Source organism: Perognathus longimembris, chromosome 26 (genome assembly GCF_023159225.1).
Source record: "Perognathus longimembris pacificus isolate PPM17 chromosome 26, ASM2315922v1, whole genome shotgun sequence".
Lineage (NCBI taxonomy): Eukaryota > Metazoa > Chordata > Mammalia > Rodentia > Heteromyidae > Perognathus > Perognathus longimembris.
In genome coordinates, this window is record NC_063186.1 from 633,034 (window position 1) to 652,121 (window position 19,088).

Here is a 19,088-nt window from a genome sequence, read left to right on the forward strand (position 1 = left end):
TGATTATTTTTGCTATTCATTACTTACCCTTTTTCATATGTGAATTCATCTTTCAGGGAATTTGCTGACGATTCACCAATAAAGACAGATGGAATGTCAATTTTCTTTAATACATCAACTATAGGAAAGAATAATAAAATTATTTGTAAAAGCCTGTTTTCCTGGTGTACAATCAACCCAACTTTCACAGCAGCAAGAGAAATTGGATCCAATTACTATCAACATATCTATCAGTTGATTTTTCCATATTGTACTCCATATTTATACTCATCCTTAAAGTAGTTTAGAAACACAATACCATTTATAATAACAAAGCTAGTATTTTGCATAGATACATTACCTCACTAAATTCTCTCAATAGGCCTATGAGGTTGAGACAGTGTTTGAGACAAATTTTTTTCCTTTACTATTTCCACCTGATTTACTTCTCTATATTCAAAACTTAGAGAAGGAAAATGAGGAAGAAATTTTAGGTTTTCTTTCCACAGATAACTTAAATGCTAAATAACAAAGATAAAAAGCTTTTACAAACCCATTTCCATAAGAGAAACAAGCAGAGACCGAGAGTACCTTCCAACCATTTAGGCGGAAACGCCACCATCTCAGCCCTCCAGGGTGGGAACTGAGACACTGGTGAAGGCTGCAGAGCAGGAAACAAATTTCTACCGCCCCTGGAGTTCTTAAAGCTTCACATCATGACTAGCATCTAAAGAAATCTGAAACTTTTACCCATACTCACACCAAATGCCACCAAATGAATTTTGTAAAATTACCCATTACTCAGGAATAGAAACAAAAACTATTTATTTTTAGTGTTATTTCTAGAAAAAGCCTTATTATGTATGAACTATCAGATAACAGACTTGGCTTTAGAGATAGCCCTTTATTTTCTTTTTAGTTTTCAAAATAACTTCATATTTTACATATAATATAGAACTTTTTTCTATATTAAAGTGGGAGAACAACAAGAAACAAAGCACACCACATTCCTTCCCATTCAAAGACACATTTTACTAGAAGTTATAAAAAGTTCTTTAAATGAGAATAATTATCTAACAGAACTGAGACTTGGAGTGTTCTACCAGCCTCCAGAATTCCCTCACTGTCTTTTATAATTAAATCCTGTCCTGACTGTAACAACCACTGAGCTGGTTTGCTTTTTGATCCTTATGAGCCAGGTAACCTTGGCAGATGAAGGATTTTGCACATCCATACTGTTTTATGCTAACATAAGCACTGGTTCCTATATACATCAGCTCTTACCCTCGCTTCCCAGCCACACACAGCCCACAGAAGCCCCACGAGGGCAGGAAGCAAAATAGACCATTATATCATCACTCTTTTCTTCTCCCTTACCCTGGAAAGCTAAGCAAAGAACCAGACAATCTTCTAGGCAGCCCACAGCTCTTACATACTCAAACCTCACAGCACCCTCTCACAGATGAGAAGACAGGCACAGCAATGCTGTCATGTGCCCAGGGTCAAGCTGGTAGACCGCATCCAGAAAGCACTCTACTCTCTTCCTTGCTGCACTTTGGTATCTCAATGACAAGTATGCAAAGCAAGCATACTTAATAACTCCCTAGAGCAGTGCCAGATGCAGAACAGGCTGTCGAGATTATTTACCGAAGGAAAAGAGAAGAAACAAACCCAGAGGCTCTGATACATGGCGGGTGTTCTACCTCAAGGAACGTGTGTGGTCTGGGTCCAGGTGCAGTAGCTGGCTCCCCTTCCACTCCACGCCAGGGTGTTTCCCACATAACCTTTTTTTCATGCAATCTTTCCAACTCAGACTGGTCAAATAAAATGTCAAATGATTTCCACTTTTATGGGTAAAAATAATAGGCTTAGAAAAGGTTAAATAATTTTCCCTAAGGCACAGGCTACTTCATGTGACAACTAGCTTGGGATAAATCCACATTCTTGGCTCTTACCACTACATTTGGCCTTATCCTGAGATCCCAGTATGTTACCACTTCCTGGCTGAAGTAACAACCTGCACACTTGGCATATGAGGTGCTGGTGACAAGATACGTTGAAAGTTTCCTTCTAGACATTAATCTCCACTCGTGGAAGCATCAACTTGCTTATTGCTAGGGACTCTCTTGAAAAGATGAACAGACACAGGCCCCCCTCCTCATATATCTTCTAATAAATTCCTTTCTTCTTCAATGATGGGAATGGGGTTGTGATCTTGACAGCAGTCGTGTGGGGATAAATGAAATGCTATACACACATGCATAAGTATAGGGCAAAATATCTCAGAAGGTGATCCAAGCAATAAAGTCCAGATTAAAAACAGTGATTTTTGAAATGTAACAGTTGAAGCATTTCCATAGCAATAGCAAAATTATATAGTTATGTGCTACTTTTAACATTCAGCACATCCTCCTTAGGAACTGACAATTGTGACAAGAGGTTTTATGATATTGCAATGACAAAACATGTGGTAAGGTACTGATACTTCTAGCTTCCTTTTTTGGGGGGGGGGGAGGGGGCACATTACTGAAGTTTGACCTCAGCCTCACTTTCAACGCAGGCGAGCCTTGTCTCCAGCCTTTTTTGCCTGATTATTTTTGAGAAAGGGTCTCCTTTTTCCTTTCCACCCAGGCACATACCTGAACCATGATCTACTCACTTTAGGCTTCCTGTCATAGCTTAGATGACAGATGGGCAGTACAGTACTCTGGTACTCATTGAGAAGGGGGTATCACAAACTTTTTAACCCGGGCTGTACTCAAACTCTAATTCTCCAAGCTCAGCTTCTGACATAGATAAGACTACAGGAGTGAGCCACTGGCACCTGGCTCCTACAAAACTTTTATTGAAAAACATGCTGAAAGAGTAACCAGTTTATAAGTAGTAGCTAGTTTCTTCAATTAAAAACATACTTATCCTAAAAGGACTGACACTTGGGAACTACTAATAGAGAACATGTTTTGCTGAATTTAAGGGAAATGGAAAAAGGAAAGCCCGGCTACTTCTTAGTTTCTGTCAAACAGGAGAGAAGAGAAGTGATACCTGTACTTACTGTCGTTGGATCCCATGCTAATGAGGTCCTCAGACTCAACATTGTGAACTATGGCCGCTTTGTAGCCTGCTCTCTGTGCATTCAAAACCTGCAAGCCAGAAGTCATGTGACATTTAAACAACATATTTACAGATAGTCTTGAATATTTACCTATCCCTTGAATATTTATCTGTCCGTTTATTTTCATTACCTACTGATACATTCCTCAAAGTGTTTCATTAATACTTATGCTTTTAACAATGCTTTTAAGAACAGATAAAAGAATTTCCTAAAAGAATTTCCAAGTCTGGTCTAATATTAGTTCTGTTTTAGTTATCAGCATTACAGGAATGCAAAACTTGGCTGTAATTCACTAAATCAATTTAGAAAAACTCAGGGAAAGCTCCCAGGACTAAATTCCTGACAGCCAAAAAGATGTCCAAATGTCTATCCAAAGAGACTAGATCTGAAAGCTAGGTAAACGAGGCCCATGTGTTCCACCTGTTAGGCAAGTTGGCCTAGCAGAGAGAATCTCCTCAGTATTACTCTCGACTTCTCTAAAATCACCCATAACATAGACTGAATTTCTGAAAGAGACAGAAGTGTGGGTAAATCAGAATAATTGTATACTATTACTGAAAACACTGAAGAGGAGAAATGAGTACAAGAAATTGATTTGCTCATTATGATGGCCTCCACAGCACCAGTAGTAAAAAGTCATCAAATAAATGTCACTTGAACAAGTTGAATTAATAAAATACTTGTTTAGATCAACAGATCACATATTATAAACGTAAGTGATTAAACTAGACAGAAAGGGATTTTTAAAGAAGGTAGGATTAAGATAAGTAGTTCACCAGTACAGTCTCTACTACTCTAACAACGAATAAAAACAAGAAATCGAGTAGACAACAAAACTGTGACAAGGAATATTTTATGCTAGGTGAATTTTATTACTCAACTAAAAGTGAGAAAATTCCACTCTCTACAGTCCATTCCCCACAAATTACTATTTCCCAAAAGGAGGTAAAATTCTTATGGACATTATTAGTCTCTAGCCATCATTACTTATTTAGCATATACATAAACTTGCTGTCTATTAATAATACTAAAACAGCAGTACAGATTATACTTAGACTTTATTTAAACCATACTTTTAGGGTTAATGTTGCGCTGATGCTTTAATGACCATTCCAACTGCTTCCCAAAAGTTAACCAAAGTAACTGAGAAATGTTTCTTACTATATCTAAAAAGCACCTTCTGCCATAAACATATTTTCAAAAATAAAGTATTAGATCAGTATCAAAAGTTATTTCCTAATATAAAGCTCAAATTTTAACTTCTTTAAATCTTGCTAATGTGCATAGTTGATGAAGTGCACAATTTAATTTATTTCTTCTCCACAAAAGTTATAGATAGCACAGCAAGGATGTAACATGTAAGCAGACACAGCTGTAATCCCAGTCTGGGAGGACAAAGTAGAATGGTCAAAGTTGGAGGCTGGCCCCAGGCAAAAGTGGTGCTCTAGGCAGAAATGAGACCTCCAAACAACTGAGGAGAAATATTTTTTCATTCATCCAATCCAATTGTTTTCAGAGATATAATACAAAATTATATTACTATAAACTGTCTCTGACAAAATAATAAAACTCCTAAAATAGAAAACTTTCTAAAACTGAAAGCCACTAAAATAGCAAGGAAATTTGTAGGCTTAAGTGTGAACTCTCAAAAACAGAAGCATGTTTCAAAACTTTAACAAGTATGGATCTGTTTTTGTTTTTATTGATTTTCAAAATAAAGAAATTAAATCAAGGAACACATTAACATATGGACCAAAAAGCTTATGAATACAAACAAGGAAAATATATTCCTATTTAGGAACTATAAAACTCATGTCAGTCAAATTAAATTACATTTCAACTAAGCAGCAGCTGGTATTTTTAAGAACACATGAGGCAGAAATAAAACCTAAATCATTTAGCAATCATGTGGAAGGCTTCACATTCATAAAATGCAACCTCAAACACATGGTGTCGGGTGGAAGCAAAGAATTCAAAAGATTGATGAATAAAAAGTATGCACAATGAAGAAAAACCTAACTCCAAAACAGTCATCAAAACTGAAAACTATATTGAAAAGCATTCTGAACTGTACTGCCAATCTGCCTTGTTAAAGAGATGGATCAGAGCTTTTAGACCAAATTGTAGTGAATACACTGCATTTTACATCTAATCATCAAATTAAACGTAACTGAATTATGAAGACCAGGTAGCATCTAACCAATTGTTCCAGAGATTATGAACTTGTTATTATAAATAGCCAGTGCCTCAGAAGACTCTACCCTACTAATTAATGGAAGAGATGTCAAGAAGCACAATTGTAAAAGCTGGAAATGACACAGTAGTTATCTTTTTTTTTCCAGTCTAGACAAGTTGATACTACTTATAAAGATACCTTACAAGAAGAACCTGTGCTTTTAGAACCATCATGAATAAAGATTATTTGGAGAACACACAGGTAGATTCATTAATAGTATGTACATAATGTGGTTCCAAACAAAAGCTGTAAGAATGCCTAGTAGCTAGACGTATATTTATTAGCTCTAATATCAACACAATTCCACAGAGTAGGCATTCTTTCCCATATATTTTAGAAATGAGGAACAGGCCTAGGACCAAACTCAGACCTAGCTGGTATTTAAACATTATTTATCAGATTAGACAGAGACATAAGACTATCATTTGAATCTCAATGTCCCCACAAAAATCCCAAGCTAAGGCTTGGGTCTTAGCCTAGCACTATCAGAGTGGTAAAATCGTTATGAAGAAAGGCTTAGAGAAGGTTCTAGATGCATGGATACCTTTGAGGACTGTGGGACACGTGTCTCATTGCTCCCTTAGCTTCCTACCAGCATAAGTTGAGCAAGCGCCACTAGCACACAGGAAAAAAATAAGGCTTTTCTCTCTTTAACAAGCTGGTTCTCTCCAGTATTAGTTATAGTAGCAGAAAGCTGGCTAACATAACTGGGTTTCCCAATGGGTCAGGATAAGGAACAGAATTGCCAACTGTAATTAACATTCTACAAATATGTGGGAAAGAAAATTAAAAGAAGTAAGTTGAGATTCCTGTAATGTTAATCTCAAAGATTCCGTGGGAAAAAATAAAATCTACAAACAAAACAGCATATGGCAAGAAGAAAAGTGAGTGGTCACAGAGAATGGTCACAAGAATAATCAATAAAATGAAAGACACAAATATATAAACTCTTTAGTGAATCAATACAAAAAAGTGTAAGACATGAAAGGAAAATAAAATAAGCATACAGAAATCCACAATGATGAGAGACCTTGAAACTCTGGAAATTAAAAGCTTAATTATAAGTCATATAAAATTTTCAAATGAAAATCTTTCAGTAGACTAGATCAAATAGAAGACAGCACAACAGGGCTTAAAGACAAAGCAGATACAGGTAGATGAGGGTAAAGAAAAAAAGAATGAAGAAATCTGAATGGACTTGGCAAGAACTCTGGGATTCCATTAAAAGACCAAACCTAGGAATCATGGGCACAGAAGTGCAAGGCATAGGCCACATAGTCCATTCTGACTGGAGTGAGGTGGAAGTAAACAGTCTTGCTTACTTGAATATATCACAATCCTAGAACAACATCTACACTATCAACACTTTTTAAACTAAACTGTAACTAAGATCACTACTTATTCAGCCCTACCCAGCAAAAGAGTCACAAAAAAATTTCCTAGTATGTCACTTAGTTCCTCTTAAAAAACACAAAAAATTTTACTTTAGTCATTATGAACAAAAACACTGCTAACAAATACAGGCATTTCCTAGCTCTGTTAAGTAAAGGGCACCAGTGATCTGACCTTCTCCAGTTTTCCAGTCACTCAAGGGTCATCATGAGCATGCTTCAACAAGGTTGCCCTCTCTCCTAGTGGCAAGTGTAAGATGTGACTTCTTTTTGCTTTCCGTGCTAGAGCACACTCCCAACAATTCTTCCACCTCCTCACTCCCTCATTCTGCTCTGTATAGAGAAACAAACTAAACCTGGTAAGAATTTTCCTCTTTTTAAAAATTAACTTTAGGGCTGGGGATATAGCCTAGTGGCAAGAGTGCCTGCCTCGGATACACGAGGCCCTAGGTTCGATTCCCCAGCACCACATATACAGAAAACAGCCAGAAGCGGCGCTGTGGCTCAAGTGGCAGAGTGCTAGCCTTGAGCGGGAAGAAGCCAGGGACAGTGCTCAGGCCCTGAGTCCAAGGCCCAAGACTGGCAAAAAAAAAAAAAAAAAAGAGAGAGAGAGAAAAATTAACTTTATAACATTTGCACTTCCATGTTTATCGCTGCACAATTCACAATAGCCAAAATATGGAAACAACCCAGATGCCCCTCCACAGATGAATGGATCCAAAAAGAATGGTACCTTTACACAATGGAATACTACATAGTGATTAGAAATGGTGAAATATTGGTATTCGCAAGGAAATGGTCAGAACTTGAACAAATAATGTTGAGCGAGACAAGCCTAGAACACAGAAAACAAAGGGGCATGATCTCCTTGATATATGACTGTTAAGGAGGGGGGGGAGGGGGAGACAGTAGAGACCAGGTCTGTGAAACCAAAAACTTCTTGTCAAATGGTATTTCCCACAGGTTTGAGTCAGCGACCCTACATTATTTAACTAAAATCAAACAACTACTCAACATATAAAGGTCAAAAATAGACCTCAGGGCTGGGGATATAGCCTAGTGGCAAGAGTGCCTGCCTCAGATACACGAGGCCCTAGGTTCGATTCCCCAGCACCACATATACAGAAAACGGCCAGAAGCGGCGCTGTGGCTCAAGTGGCAGAGTGCTAAGCCTTGAGCGGGAAGAAGCCAGGGACAGTGCTCAGGCCCTGAGTCCTAGGCCCAGGACTGGCCAAAAAACAAAAAAAAACAAAAAAAAAAATAGACCTCTCAGTGGATCACAATAGCTCAAAAGCTATGTATGTACGTTCATATAAGACTATTGTTGACATAATTGTCTACTGTCGACATTACATTTAAAGCCCTAGGCGAATTTTCTTTGGCGTAGGCCACGTGGCTACTGTATATGTTCTTGGTACACTGTGTATTGTATATATGTCTACCTGACCAAGGGAAGGGAAAGAAAAACAGGGTGTAAGATATCACAAGAAATGTACACACTGTTCTACTATGTAACTGTACCCCTTGTGCACAACACCTTGTCAAAAATTTTTGTTTAATTAATAAATAAATTATATAAAAAAAAGAAAATGATTATTTCTGAGTAAAGTCTAGAGCTTGTCTTATTTTAGTCTCAAGTAAACAAAGTTGATTCCACTCCCAGTTTCAAGGCAACTCTCTTCTCATTTCTTTTCAGATACCTCACATACCTGCAGAGGGATGACAATGGACTTCTCATGCTGACAGAGGGTATAGGTTTCATGTAGCAATGGATGGAATGGCACTTTCTGAGCCAAAAGTATGTTCCCTCCTCATCCTGTCCTCATCAAATTCTCTCTACCTGAAGTACCACTACCCTAATACACTCATAGAAAGTATCTATCTAGATTGTTGGAAGCATGGCACAGTGGTAGAGTGCCTGCCTAACAAGTGTAAGGCTCTAACTTCAAAACCCAGCCCGACTCAAAAAGAAACTAAATTCCTTAATTCATTCATTCCTTCCTTCCTTCCTTCCTTCCTTCCTTCCTTCTTCCCTTCCTCCCTCCTCCCTCCCTCTCTCCCTCCTTCCCTTTTCTTCCTCCTTCTTTCCTTCCCTCCTTCCCTTTGAGTCTTAGGGATTCAACCCAGGGCCTCATTCATGCTGATTAGTTTCTCTACCATTGAGCTATAACTCACCTCACTAGATCAGAGTGACATGAAGGCATGAATAATGCTCATCTTTATCACTCCTATAACCTCAGCTTACCTTCCAATTAAATGCTCAATAAATATTTGACTAGTTGAACAAAGGAATGATCTAGAAGCTTAGAAAAAGGGCTCTGAGATGATAGGAAGGGTTACTTTCCATTCATTCAAATTCATCAGTACCTTTTAGACTTAGAAAGATGGTAGTATTGTTATTTTCATTGCTAAGAGAAGTCAAATCTAACCTGGATGATCTCTGCTACTGTTAAAATAAAAAGTATTGTATATGGTTCATTTAATCTGTGGCATATTGCTATAGTATTTAATATATAGTCTCTGAATGGTAGTCTTTTATAATAGTCTTCTAATAGTGATAATAAAGCATATTTAGTAATGGCATAGCAGAACATGTATTATATAGTAATGATAACAAATATAGCATTTTAACTATAGTAACAGCAGTAATATAAAATTGTTTTAATATTTGCTATTTGCCAGATATAAACATTTTGCCCATGTGATGTTATTTATTTCTCACAATAACTTTATGAAGTGGTATTCTTTTACAGGTATAAAGTGAGCAATTTAGGGAGGTAAACTATTTAAAGCCATAGAGCTAATAAAAGACAGAGTTGGAGCTCAAAAACAAAATTAACTTTATAAAATCCCAAGGAGCACTGTTAGGAGTACATGGTTTCAATGGTAAAGCTTTGTGACATTTATTATGAAGGAACAGAGACATGTTCCTGTTCCTTCTCTTAAGTTATGCTCTAAAACTCGACCTTTTGATATGTGACATAGTAACCACTGCACATGCTTACTTAAGCTTCACAATAGTTGAATTTATTTATTTCAATATTTTTGGTTGTATATTCTTGAAGATGAGTAAAAATAAACCTCTAGCTGTGGGCTGCACCCAGTCATACAGAGTTCTTAGTGTTCTGCAATCAGAACAGAGATTGCTGTGCCTTTGCATATACTGCAACAGTCCCATCACACAACATGCAAACAGAACCGGTCCCCATCTCACAGGCCCTGCAGGGTGGTTTCCAGAGGTTTATATTATGTCTGGCACATGACTAGTACCACAGAGCATAATGTAAAATAAAATTAGTAAAGTCAAAGTAAAATAACTCTTTTTTATCTGGTGGCATTAAAGAAAACCTCGATGAAAACATATGGGTCTATTTATATTTGCTATTAGCTTGAATGAAGGTAAATCTGACCTTAAAGAAAAACAACAAAAACCACCTTTTCTTAGTAATAAACTACACCAGCTGAACAAATGACATTAAACAAAAACCGCTGCCTAAATATTTAATTATTGGAACTGCTAATCTAAGAGGGTACTCAAAACTATTCTCTAGCTACCTGTGCCTGTTAAATGAAGGATTTGGTTTAATATACTTTTTGGTTGGCTACTGACAGATTCATACTCCAGTCAAATTTTATTTCTCAACCTATCACAACAGAAGCTTCACCACAACCCACTCACCACTGAAAATAAAGCTTTTGGAAGAACTTTTTGTGCAACAAAGGATAACTGTCTGTACTTGCTATCTGCCTACTAGGAACACGGATGAGAACTCATATTTTACACTTGAAAAATCACTGACAGAGCAGGGGTGTCCATCGTGTGGGCTCTCAGCGCCACACAGTGACAGGCTTGAGTATTGCTCCTTTGCTGGGCACTGTTTTCCAAGGTTCAGGACACACAGCTGGATGAAACACACTCTACTAAGAAGCCCAAATTAGAAAACACATATCTGTGCGTGTTCTACACAGAATCAGGCAAGTGGAGAAGAACATAATACTATGGAACAGAATAATAAGTAGAAAATACACAGCACTACTGAGGTTTGCTCAGGCTCCAGCAAAGAATCTTTCCCATTCCAAGTGTTTCAAACACAATGAAAAGCCAGTAGCTTTAAAAAGCATCACCATGTGGTAAACTTGACATCATTACATTGAAAACATGAAATCAATGTACAAACACTTCAAATAGAAAACTTATTGTGAAGATCAATGTTGAACATGATCTGTAGATGTAGTATAATGTAAAAGAGAAAGAATTTTACCCAACAACCATGCCTTTTATGAAGTCTTAGTAATAACATACTAGAAAGTAATTTATTAGTATTTAGTAATATCTGTGAGTACTCAGATATTTATTTTTATTTTTACTTATTTACTTTATTTTTATTTTTACTTAAACTTCACCTTTATGAAGTATATATAAAATAAATACTTTTAGTATCCATATTACATTTCAAAACACACAAAAAAAGATAGTTAAAAGGACAAAACAGGCATGAAAGTGCCATAGCTGTAATCCTAGTACTTGAGAGGATAAGGCAAGCAACACACATTTGAAACCAGCCTGGGCTACATAGTGAGACTCTATCTCCATAGGCCACCTTAAAAAATAATAATATAATACAAACCTGACCACCTGACTACACACAGGTCTCAGCAGTGTGAACAGGGAACATAATTAGACTGTCACTTTTCGTCCAACTTAACATTTATATAAATAAGATCCTCTATCCTCTCCAGAAAATGCACCCCAGCTGCTTCTTCTAACTCCTTCCAAATGCCAAATGAAAACTATTGCCACCACAAAGCAACAGTAAGCTGATCACCAGCTCAGGCACACAAAACTCTTTCCTCTACCTCAACGTTTACTGGAAGCAAAGAAGTTAAAAGGAGGCTTGGAAAATAAGGTGTATCTTAAAATCTGGCTATCATCTTCCATTTTCATTCAGAAGCAAAACTTAAGTGGAATCTTATTCTCAGCGATCAAAACAATGCAGGTGAGAAGCATAAGAAGGACTCAGAGGAGAATGCAGGCACCATCAGTTCTATCTATGGGGTAAAAATGTCTGCAGGTAGCCTCTTTTTTTTTCTTTCTCTTTTTTGCCAGTCCTGGGCTTGGACTCAGGGTCTGAGCACTGTCCCTGGCTTCTTTTTGCTCAAGGCTAGTACCCTGCCACTTGAGCCACAGCGCCACTTCTGGCTGTTTTCTATATATGTGGTGCTGGGGAATCGAACCCTGGGCTTCATGTATACGAGGCAAGCACTCTTGCCACTAGGCCATATTCCCAGCCCAGGTAGCCTCTTCTTGAAATAAAACCCAGAATGGTGGCAAGCAACCCTCCCAATACCAAAATCCTTTCCAGCATCTGCTATTATCAAACCTATTCTCCATATATCAGTTTAGGAGCACTGTAGGCCTCTCTAGGAAGAGCTGCTCCTCACAAGTGCAAGGTTCTAATTGACATTTTACCCTCATTAACAGTCTAGCGATATAAGCTATCTTTCCCCTCATGTCTCATATGTGGCATATCTGAGGCATCTGAATATCTTTACACCTATGTAAAACTCTTAAGCAAAAGAGGGTATGAGGAAGAGATGAATAAACTTCCTGGTACTTTTGAGCACTGTCCCTGGCTTCATTTTCTTTCTTTCTTTCCTTTTTTTTTTTTTTTTTTTGCTTAAGACTAGCACTCTGCCTCTTGAGCCACAGCGCCACTTCTGGCCATTTTCTATATATGTGGTGCTGAGGAATCAAACCCAGGGCTTCATGTATATGAGGCAAGCACTCTTGCCACTAGGCCACATTCCCAGCCCCGGATTTTATATTTTTTGATGAATAAAATTGTATACAAAAGAACATAATTGTAAAAATGATTAGCTTCATGGTATTAGCTTGTTAGTAAGCAGGTATGTTTACTGATTAAAAGGTAGAAGAAAGCCAGACATCAGTAACTCACATTTGGAATCCTAGCTACTCAGAAGTCTGAGATCTGAGGATTTCAGTTCAAAGCCAGCCCAGGTACTTGAGCTGTGAGTCAAGTGGTAGAGCACTAATCTTGAGCATAAAAGCTCAGGGACAGCACCCAGGCACAGAGTTCAAGCCTAGGAGCGCGCGCGCACACACACACACACACACACACACACACGCGTGCGCACGCACGTGTGCGCACGCACGCTGATAGCTTAGGTGCTGATAGCTCAGACCTGTAATCCTAGCTACTCAGGAAGCTGAGATTGAAAGAATCATGGTTCAAGGCCAGCCTAGGAATATATTTTTTAAGTAACTTACTTGTTTATAATCACAAATGTTGTATAACTCCAAATGGTTCTCTTTTAAAAGGTATGATTTTAATGTTCTTTCAGTAAGTGGGCATTTTCAGAGGAAACTGACCATGTGAACCTTCTGAGCAATCTCTCCTGTGAATGCCTCATGGTCAATATTCTAACTGAAAGATTTAACTCAGGCTAAATTTATTTATGAAAAGGCCAGAAGAATTTTTTAACTTCAAATGTGCTCACCCTTAGCAAAAACTAATAATCACAAACAATTACATTTTGTCACAGAAAAGAACACTATTGTACAAAGAAACAAAACAGCATTGTTTTTGCTTTTCCTCTGAAGAGCAGAGTTTCTAGAGAACACAGTTTGTCAGTCAGTGTTGTATCTGGCTGTCAGAATATCCCACAAAGTCACATGTGGACTCTGAATTCTGAGGCCTCTCTTCAGGGCCAGACAGATGAGAAGACTCAAACATGCCTCTTCCAACAGAAGACAAATGTCTCAACAGTGTTCTTGGTGTGCGGAATCCAATTCCCTATCATCCACAAATCACTGAGAATATTCCTGCAGCCTGATGGCTCTATGAGTCACAAATAATCCACAATAGTTTCTACTGGAGAAAATCTGTGACTTTCTCTATTGAAACACAGGTGTTACTTCATCATTAACTTTTAAAGAAGGAATATGAATCTGAACATTTATAACCAGAGTCTGTGGTTGAGCCTTGTCTGACAACCCTTTCTTGCCCTCCTACTATGCACTATGATAGAAAATGGACACATAAATATACTCAAAACATGAACTTTGAACACTATAGCACACAAAGAAGTGAAATAAACATAGTAAAATAAGATCCTAAGAGCAGCAAGGGACATATTTACCAAGTGGAAGTGTGGCACACCTAGATGGCTAACTCCCCCACCAGAGGGGACAGAAAGAAGGGCAAGGCTTTCTAGGAAGCCTGGCACATGCTATTGAGGCAGTCAGATGGACAAAAAGATCACCAGGGACAGTCTAGTAGATGTAAAGGCACCAGGTACATCAGCACAGCGCACAGCAAAAGTTACAGACTTCAAGAAGGTAACATGGCAACAACGTGAAACCCAGGGAAGGGATGACCTGGAATAATGGAAAAATCACAACCTGTTATAATATTCAGATTTGTCAAAATAATATGACGGTTTCATCCTCAAAAATAATAAATACTCAGAGTCAAGTGTGGTGGTTCATGCCTATAACCTCAACTACTAGAGAGATCAGGAAGATTGCCATTTTTGGCCACCAGAGATGGGAGGAAAATGAGATCCTCATCCTATCAAACAAGCTGGACATGATGGTATATGCCTGTAATCCTAACTATTCATAGGTAGGAGGATTGAAGTTTAAGGCCAGCCCCAGGTAAAACATAACATACAAGACCTTATCCGAGGGGCTGGGAATATGGCCTAGTGACAAGAGTGCTTGCCTCATATACATGAAGCCCTGGGTTCGATTCCCCAGCACCACATATACAGAAAATGGCCAGAAGTGGCGCTGTGGCTCAAGTGGCAGAGTGCTAGCCTTGAGCAAAAAGAAGCCAGGGACAGTGCTCAGGCCCTGAGTTCAAGGCCAGGACTGGAAAAAAAAAAAAAACAACCAAAAAAAAAAAAAAGACCTTATCTGAAAAATAAAGCAAAAGGAGGCTGGGGCATCATGGCTCAAGTGGTAGAGCACTTGCCTAACAAACCAAGAGGCCCTGAGCTCAAACTCCAGTACCATCACAGACAAATAGACAGATGGTATAGATATTCAATGACTATATTTCCCATTCAAAGTGAACAACCACACATTCCCACCTAACCAGGAAAGTTCTTACAACAATCCCACTTTCTTGTCACAAAAGACTGTACCTAGTCAGACATTACATAGCATAACTAAACTATAGAATCAACAGAATTAATTAATTTGCATTTCTTCCTGGCAAGAAATTAATACAATGATACTTCATTTTTTGTTGAAACAAATCTGTAATTTCTACAACTTAATTCTGGATTAATTCCTGTAAGAAATTAAAGCTATAAATAACTTTAAGGAACAGAAAAATCTAGATCTGATTTCAATTTACTTCTCCACTTTAGGAACTGAGAGTATAGACTGGAACAAATACACAATCATAATAGTATATGTTATGTACCAAGCACCCTATACTTTCACACCCTTTACCATCATCATTGTATTCCTTTAATGAGTTTGTTATGCAGGTGTCGTTTCTTCCATGTAATGAAAACTAGTCAAAATTCCTACACAGTAGGGATGTGAGCAGCTTTTCCTGCTGCCCAGCCAACCATCAGCAGCCAAGCTGTGGAAAATACACGAAGCAATGTTGAGTCTTGTAGACACAACACCACACTTGGCTCCAAAGTAGTCGACTACAAGTAACCTCAAGGTTGCCTCAGACCAGTCTCAATGTGGCCTTTCTACTAGGGCCGATCTTCAGATAGACTTGTAGAAACCAAGCCTTCAGAGCAACACTAATGATATACACACAGTGTTAAGTAAAATTATAAAAGTCCAGGAAGTCAGTCTAAGCTTCTACACAGAGTTCAATCACAGCACTAAAACTGGTGAGCTATATGAGGCCTTGAAGCCAAGTGACTTAGCTACAATCAATTAGCTAGCTGAGTAACTATAGCAATTAGGTTGAATTTCTCTATAAATACTGACCAATAATGGAATTGGGTAGATTTCTCAGAATTAGTTCTGGTCCTGTGAGGTACCTGATTAGCTGATCACCATCTGTTTGGGTTTTACTTCCTTGAACTTTGTTTGGTTTGCTTTTCTTGCTCAAATAAGCTCTACCAGACATAATTGGCCTTTAGCAGTAGTAAGGGAGGTTCTATGTGAGCTGTGCTTCACTATCTGAAATGCCAGTTTGAGCCACTTCAGGGAGGCATAGAATCAAGGATATTAAAGGAGAAATTTCAATGTCAGTGTCAACAGACACAGATAGGATTAAGACATTAAATTGAAGGCTTGGAAGCTAGGTTTCCATTCCTAGATTGGACAAGTAAAATTCCACTAGTAAGTCACACTTCAAGATATCTGCCCAAGACCTGGAAATTATTAGAATTGACAGTAGTTCATTTATCACTTCACTAAGGTGGAGAGAGTCCTGTAACAAATGAACTGTTCCTCTTTGTACCAGCTCCTGAAAAGGTGAAGCTGAGGTAAGTGTAGTGACTATCTTCCATGCCTTCACTATCTCCTCTCATCAACTTTCCTTGCCTTCACTCCTGTTTCTGAAGTCTGAATTATTTTGTACACTGGCTTAAATCTTTTCTCATAAGAGAGAACTTAAACAATTCACAAATAAGAAAACAGTACCTTTACATCAAAATTACAGTCCAATCTTCTAATTAGCACAACAAAAGTATTGGATGAATTGTCCTTCAGGGGTGGAGGCGCTATGGGTTCACAAGCATTCTCCGGTTTTGAGTTAATCAAAAAACCCTGAAAAAGAATTGGTAATAATGACCTAAGATTTCACTCAACAAACCATGTTACCTCTACAGATACCTTTAGTTTGTTTTACATGTATTGCAATGTGCTAGATGTATTATCTGACAGAAATGCAGAACTTCTAAAGTAGTTTTAGTTCCATAGCATTTGTTTCTATTAAATGAGTTCAGTCTCTCTTAATACTTAAGTTAGTATTTTTAAACTATATATAAGACTGTCACTCCACTGATCAAAATGCCTTGTACTCATAAACATGCCATGTAATCATGACATGCTGATTGAAATCCTTTGTACAATAACTTAAATAACAAATTTCTATGTTGCTATTTTCCCCAATAATAGCATTTCTAAACCAAGAAACAAATTTTATAAAGTTTTAACTACTTTGGAGACATGGATAGTAGCATTGCAGTTGAGTCCAGCCCAATGTGCTAGTGTCTCATGCCAGTGATCCTGGCTACTCAGAAGGCTGAGATTTCACGATGGTGGAGTAAAGCCATGAGACTCTTATAGCCAATTAACAACCAAAAAGCCACAAGTGAACTATGGCTCAAGTACTAGAGCACCAGCCTTAGCACAAGGGCTGACAGCACCTAAGGTCAAGCCCCAGAACCAGCACACACATATAGAAAAGAATAAACCAATATTCAAAGTCTAGACTATTACATGGTATTAAAAAATCATATAGCTGTTAAAAATAATGTAAATCCTTGTTTTTCAGCAAGGAAAGAGAATCCAGATACGCAATTAAAAGAAAAGGGCAAGTAGCAAATTTCGATTGGAATTAAATACAAATAGATTTGTAGTATATAAAAAAATTTATATATCGATGCACACACAACTGCAAACACACATGCCATATATCCTATAAAACACATCTGAAATATACTGAAATTCTAGCACTGGCTACTGCAGAATAACAAAATAACAGATGATCTTCACTTCCTTTTTCTTAAAATTAACTTCAACTGGTTGTACAAGGGGTTCACATTTTAACATGTCCATGTATGTCCCACCAAGATCAGAGCTGCTGCCAACCTTCTCCCCTCCCCCACTTGCACTTTCTTCACATTTTTTGCATGAGATTAATCCCAAGGCTTCACATACCTTATGGGTTTTAAGATAAAATAGTAAGAAATGTTGTCATCCTTTAAATAAATAAGAAACAATAAAAATCACTATTTTCGTACCTTTAAACCTTCTGTTGGAAGTCTATAACCAAATCTTGCTGGGAGATCCTCAAATGTCTGAGATGCATTTTCAAAATTATACTAAATATAAAATTAAAATAAGCCAAGTTAAAGCCAATTTACATATGGCACTTAAAAATTATTAAACTAGATATATTATTTCCAAAATTCTGATTTACTACTGTAACTTATTATAATAAAATCAGTGTTGTAAATATTCATCCACTAAAATAGTAAAGAGAATATATAATTTATAACATACAACTGTTCAAATTTGAATCTGACTTCATCCAGGGAAGGAAAAGTATTAACTCATACTTTTAGAGCATTGTCAATTTCATATAGGTTGTACAACTTTATACAGGGCTGAGCAATGAGAGGACTAAACTTAGTGAAATAGAGAAAACTGAAGTTATTCAAACTCTGACAACCTTCCTCTTCCATAAAGATATTCAATGTGTGCTATAATATTTGAGTCTTCTACTAAATCAACAACAATAAACAAAGAACGCCTCTCTGTGCTTTAGAAGTTTTGTAAAAATAAGGTTAGGAATATAGCTCGGTGGCACTTTCCTAGCATGCATGAGGTCCTGGGTTTGATTCTCAGCCATCACACACACGCATGCACGCATGCACACACAATGGAAGAGTAACATGATTGTGAGTGATAGGTTAGAGGTTAAGATACTGTTCACAATCGTGAAGTCCTAACTATTAAACATCAATGAAATGTCAATGAACATTTAAAAAATAGATCAAAAGGGTGGGATAAGTGGGCGCCAGTAGCTCATGCCTGTAATTCTAGCTACTCAAGTGGTTGAGATCAAAGGATCAAGGTTCATAGATAGCCCAGTCAGAAAAATCTGTTGGATTCCATTTCTAATTATCCACAAAATGTCAGGCTGGAGGTGTAGCTCAAGTAGTAGAGTGCTAGCCAAACTTTCCCAAGGCCCTGGGTTCAAGCCACTATATCAAAACAACAAAAGATAGGATAAAGCAAGAGCAATAGATAACACTAACCATAACATAGAGAGAAAAGGAAGCAAGGATCAAGGGAACCTTAAAGCATCACATAGCATGTATTAGGTCATACATCTAGTTTATTCATATCACCCCTAAATCACACACTTATTGCGGAGTTCCAGTCTAGCTTCTTGTGTCATCTTCAGAAATGCAAAAATAAATACTTCCACCATAAAAGTATAATATAGAAGTAGCGTGTGTGTGTGAAAATAACACAATGAAACCCACTAAAAACTGTCAAAAATCAAGAGGATGGAGGGAGACAGGTTAAGAAGAGTAATATGTAGATGCAGCTAACCTAGATTGAAAGAAAAGATATGGAAATAGAAGAGGGAGTATTGTGGAAAAGGAAAGGAGAAGGGGAGTACTACCATTTTGA

At 37.6% G+C, this 19,088-nt stretch overlaps 1 protein-coding gene and 1 long non-coding RNA gene across 6 annotated transcripts in view; both read right to left on the bottom strand.

Moving 5' to 3' along the window:
• Positions 1-19,088, bottom strand: part of Rnf13 (ring finger protein 13) — a 40,760-nt gene that overhangs the window by 11,602 nt on the left and 10,070 nt on the right. For 4 of the 5 annotated variants that reach the window (XR_007209254.1, XM_048334930.1, XM_048334928.1 and 1 more), the window contains 4 exons: positions 17,687-17,767; positions 16,362-16,487; positions 3,032-3,119; positions 28-118 (listed from right to left, as the gene is read on the bottom strand). Coding sequence is in view for 4 of the 5 variants with exons in the window: in XM_048334928.1 (XP_048190885.1) it covers positions 28-118; positions 3,032-3,119; positions 16,362-16,487; positions 17,687-17,767 (386 nt within the window). In the remaining variant the exon portion in view is untranslated. Of the gene's footprint in view, positions 1-27; positions 119-3,021; positions 3,120-16,361; positions 16,488-17,686; positions 17,768-19,088 lie in introns of those variants that run through there. The other variant, XM_048334929.1, reaches the window with a different exon arrangement.
• Positions 13,000-16,349, bottom strand: LOC125342641. The gene is made up of 2 exons (XR_007209255.1): positions 14,653-16,349; positions 13,000-14,417 (listed from the first exon to the last, which is right to left on the bottom strand). It is a non-coding gene; the product is annotated as an uncharacterized LOC125342641 (long non-coding RNA).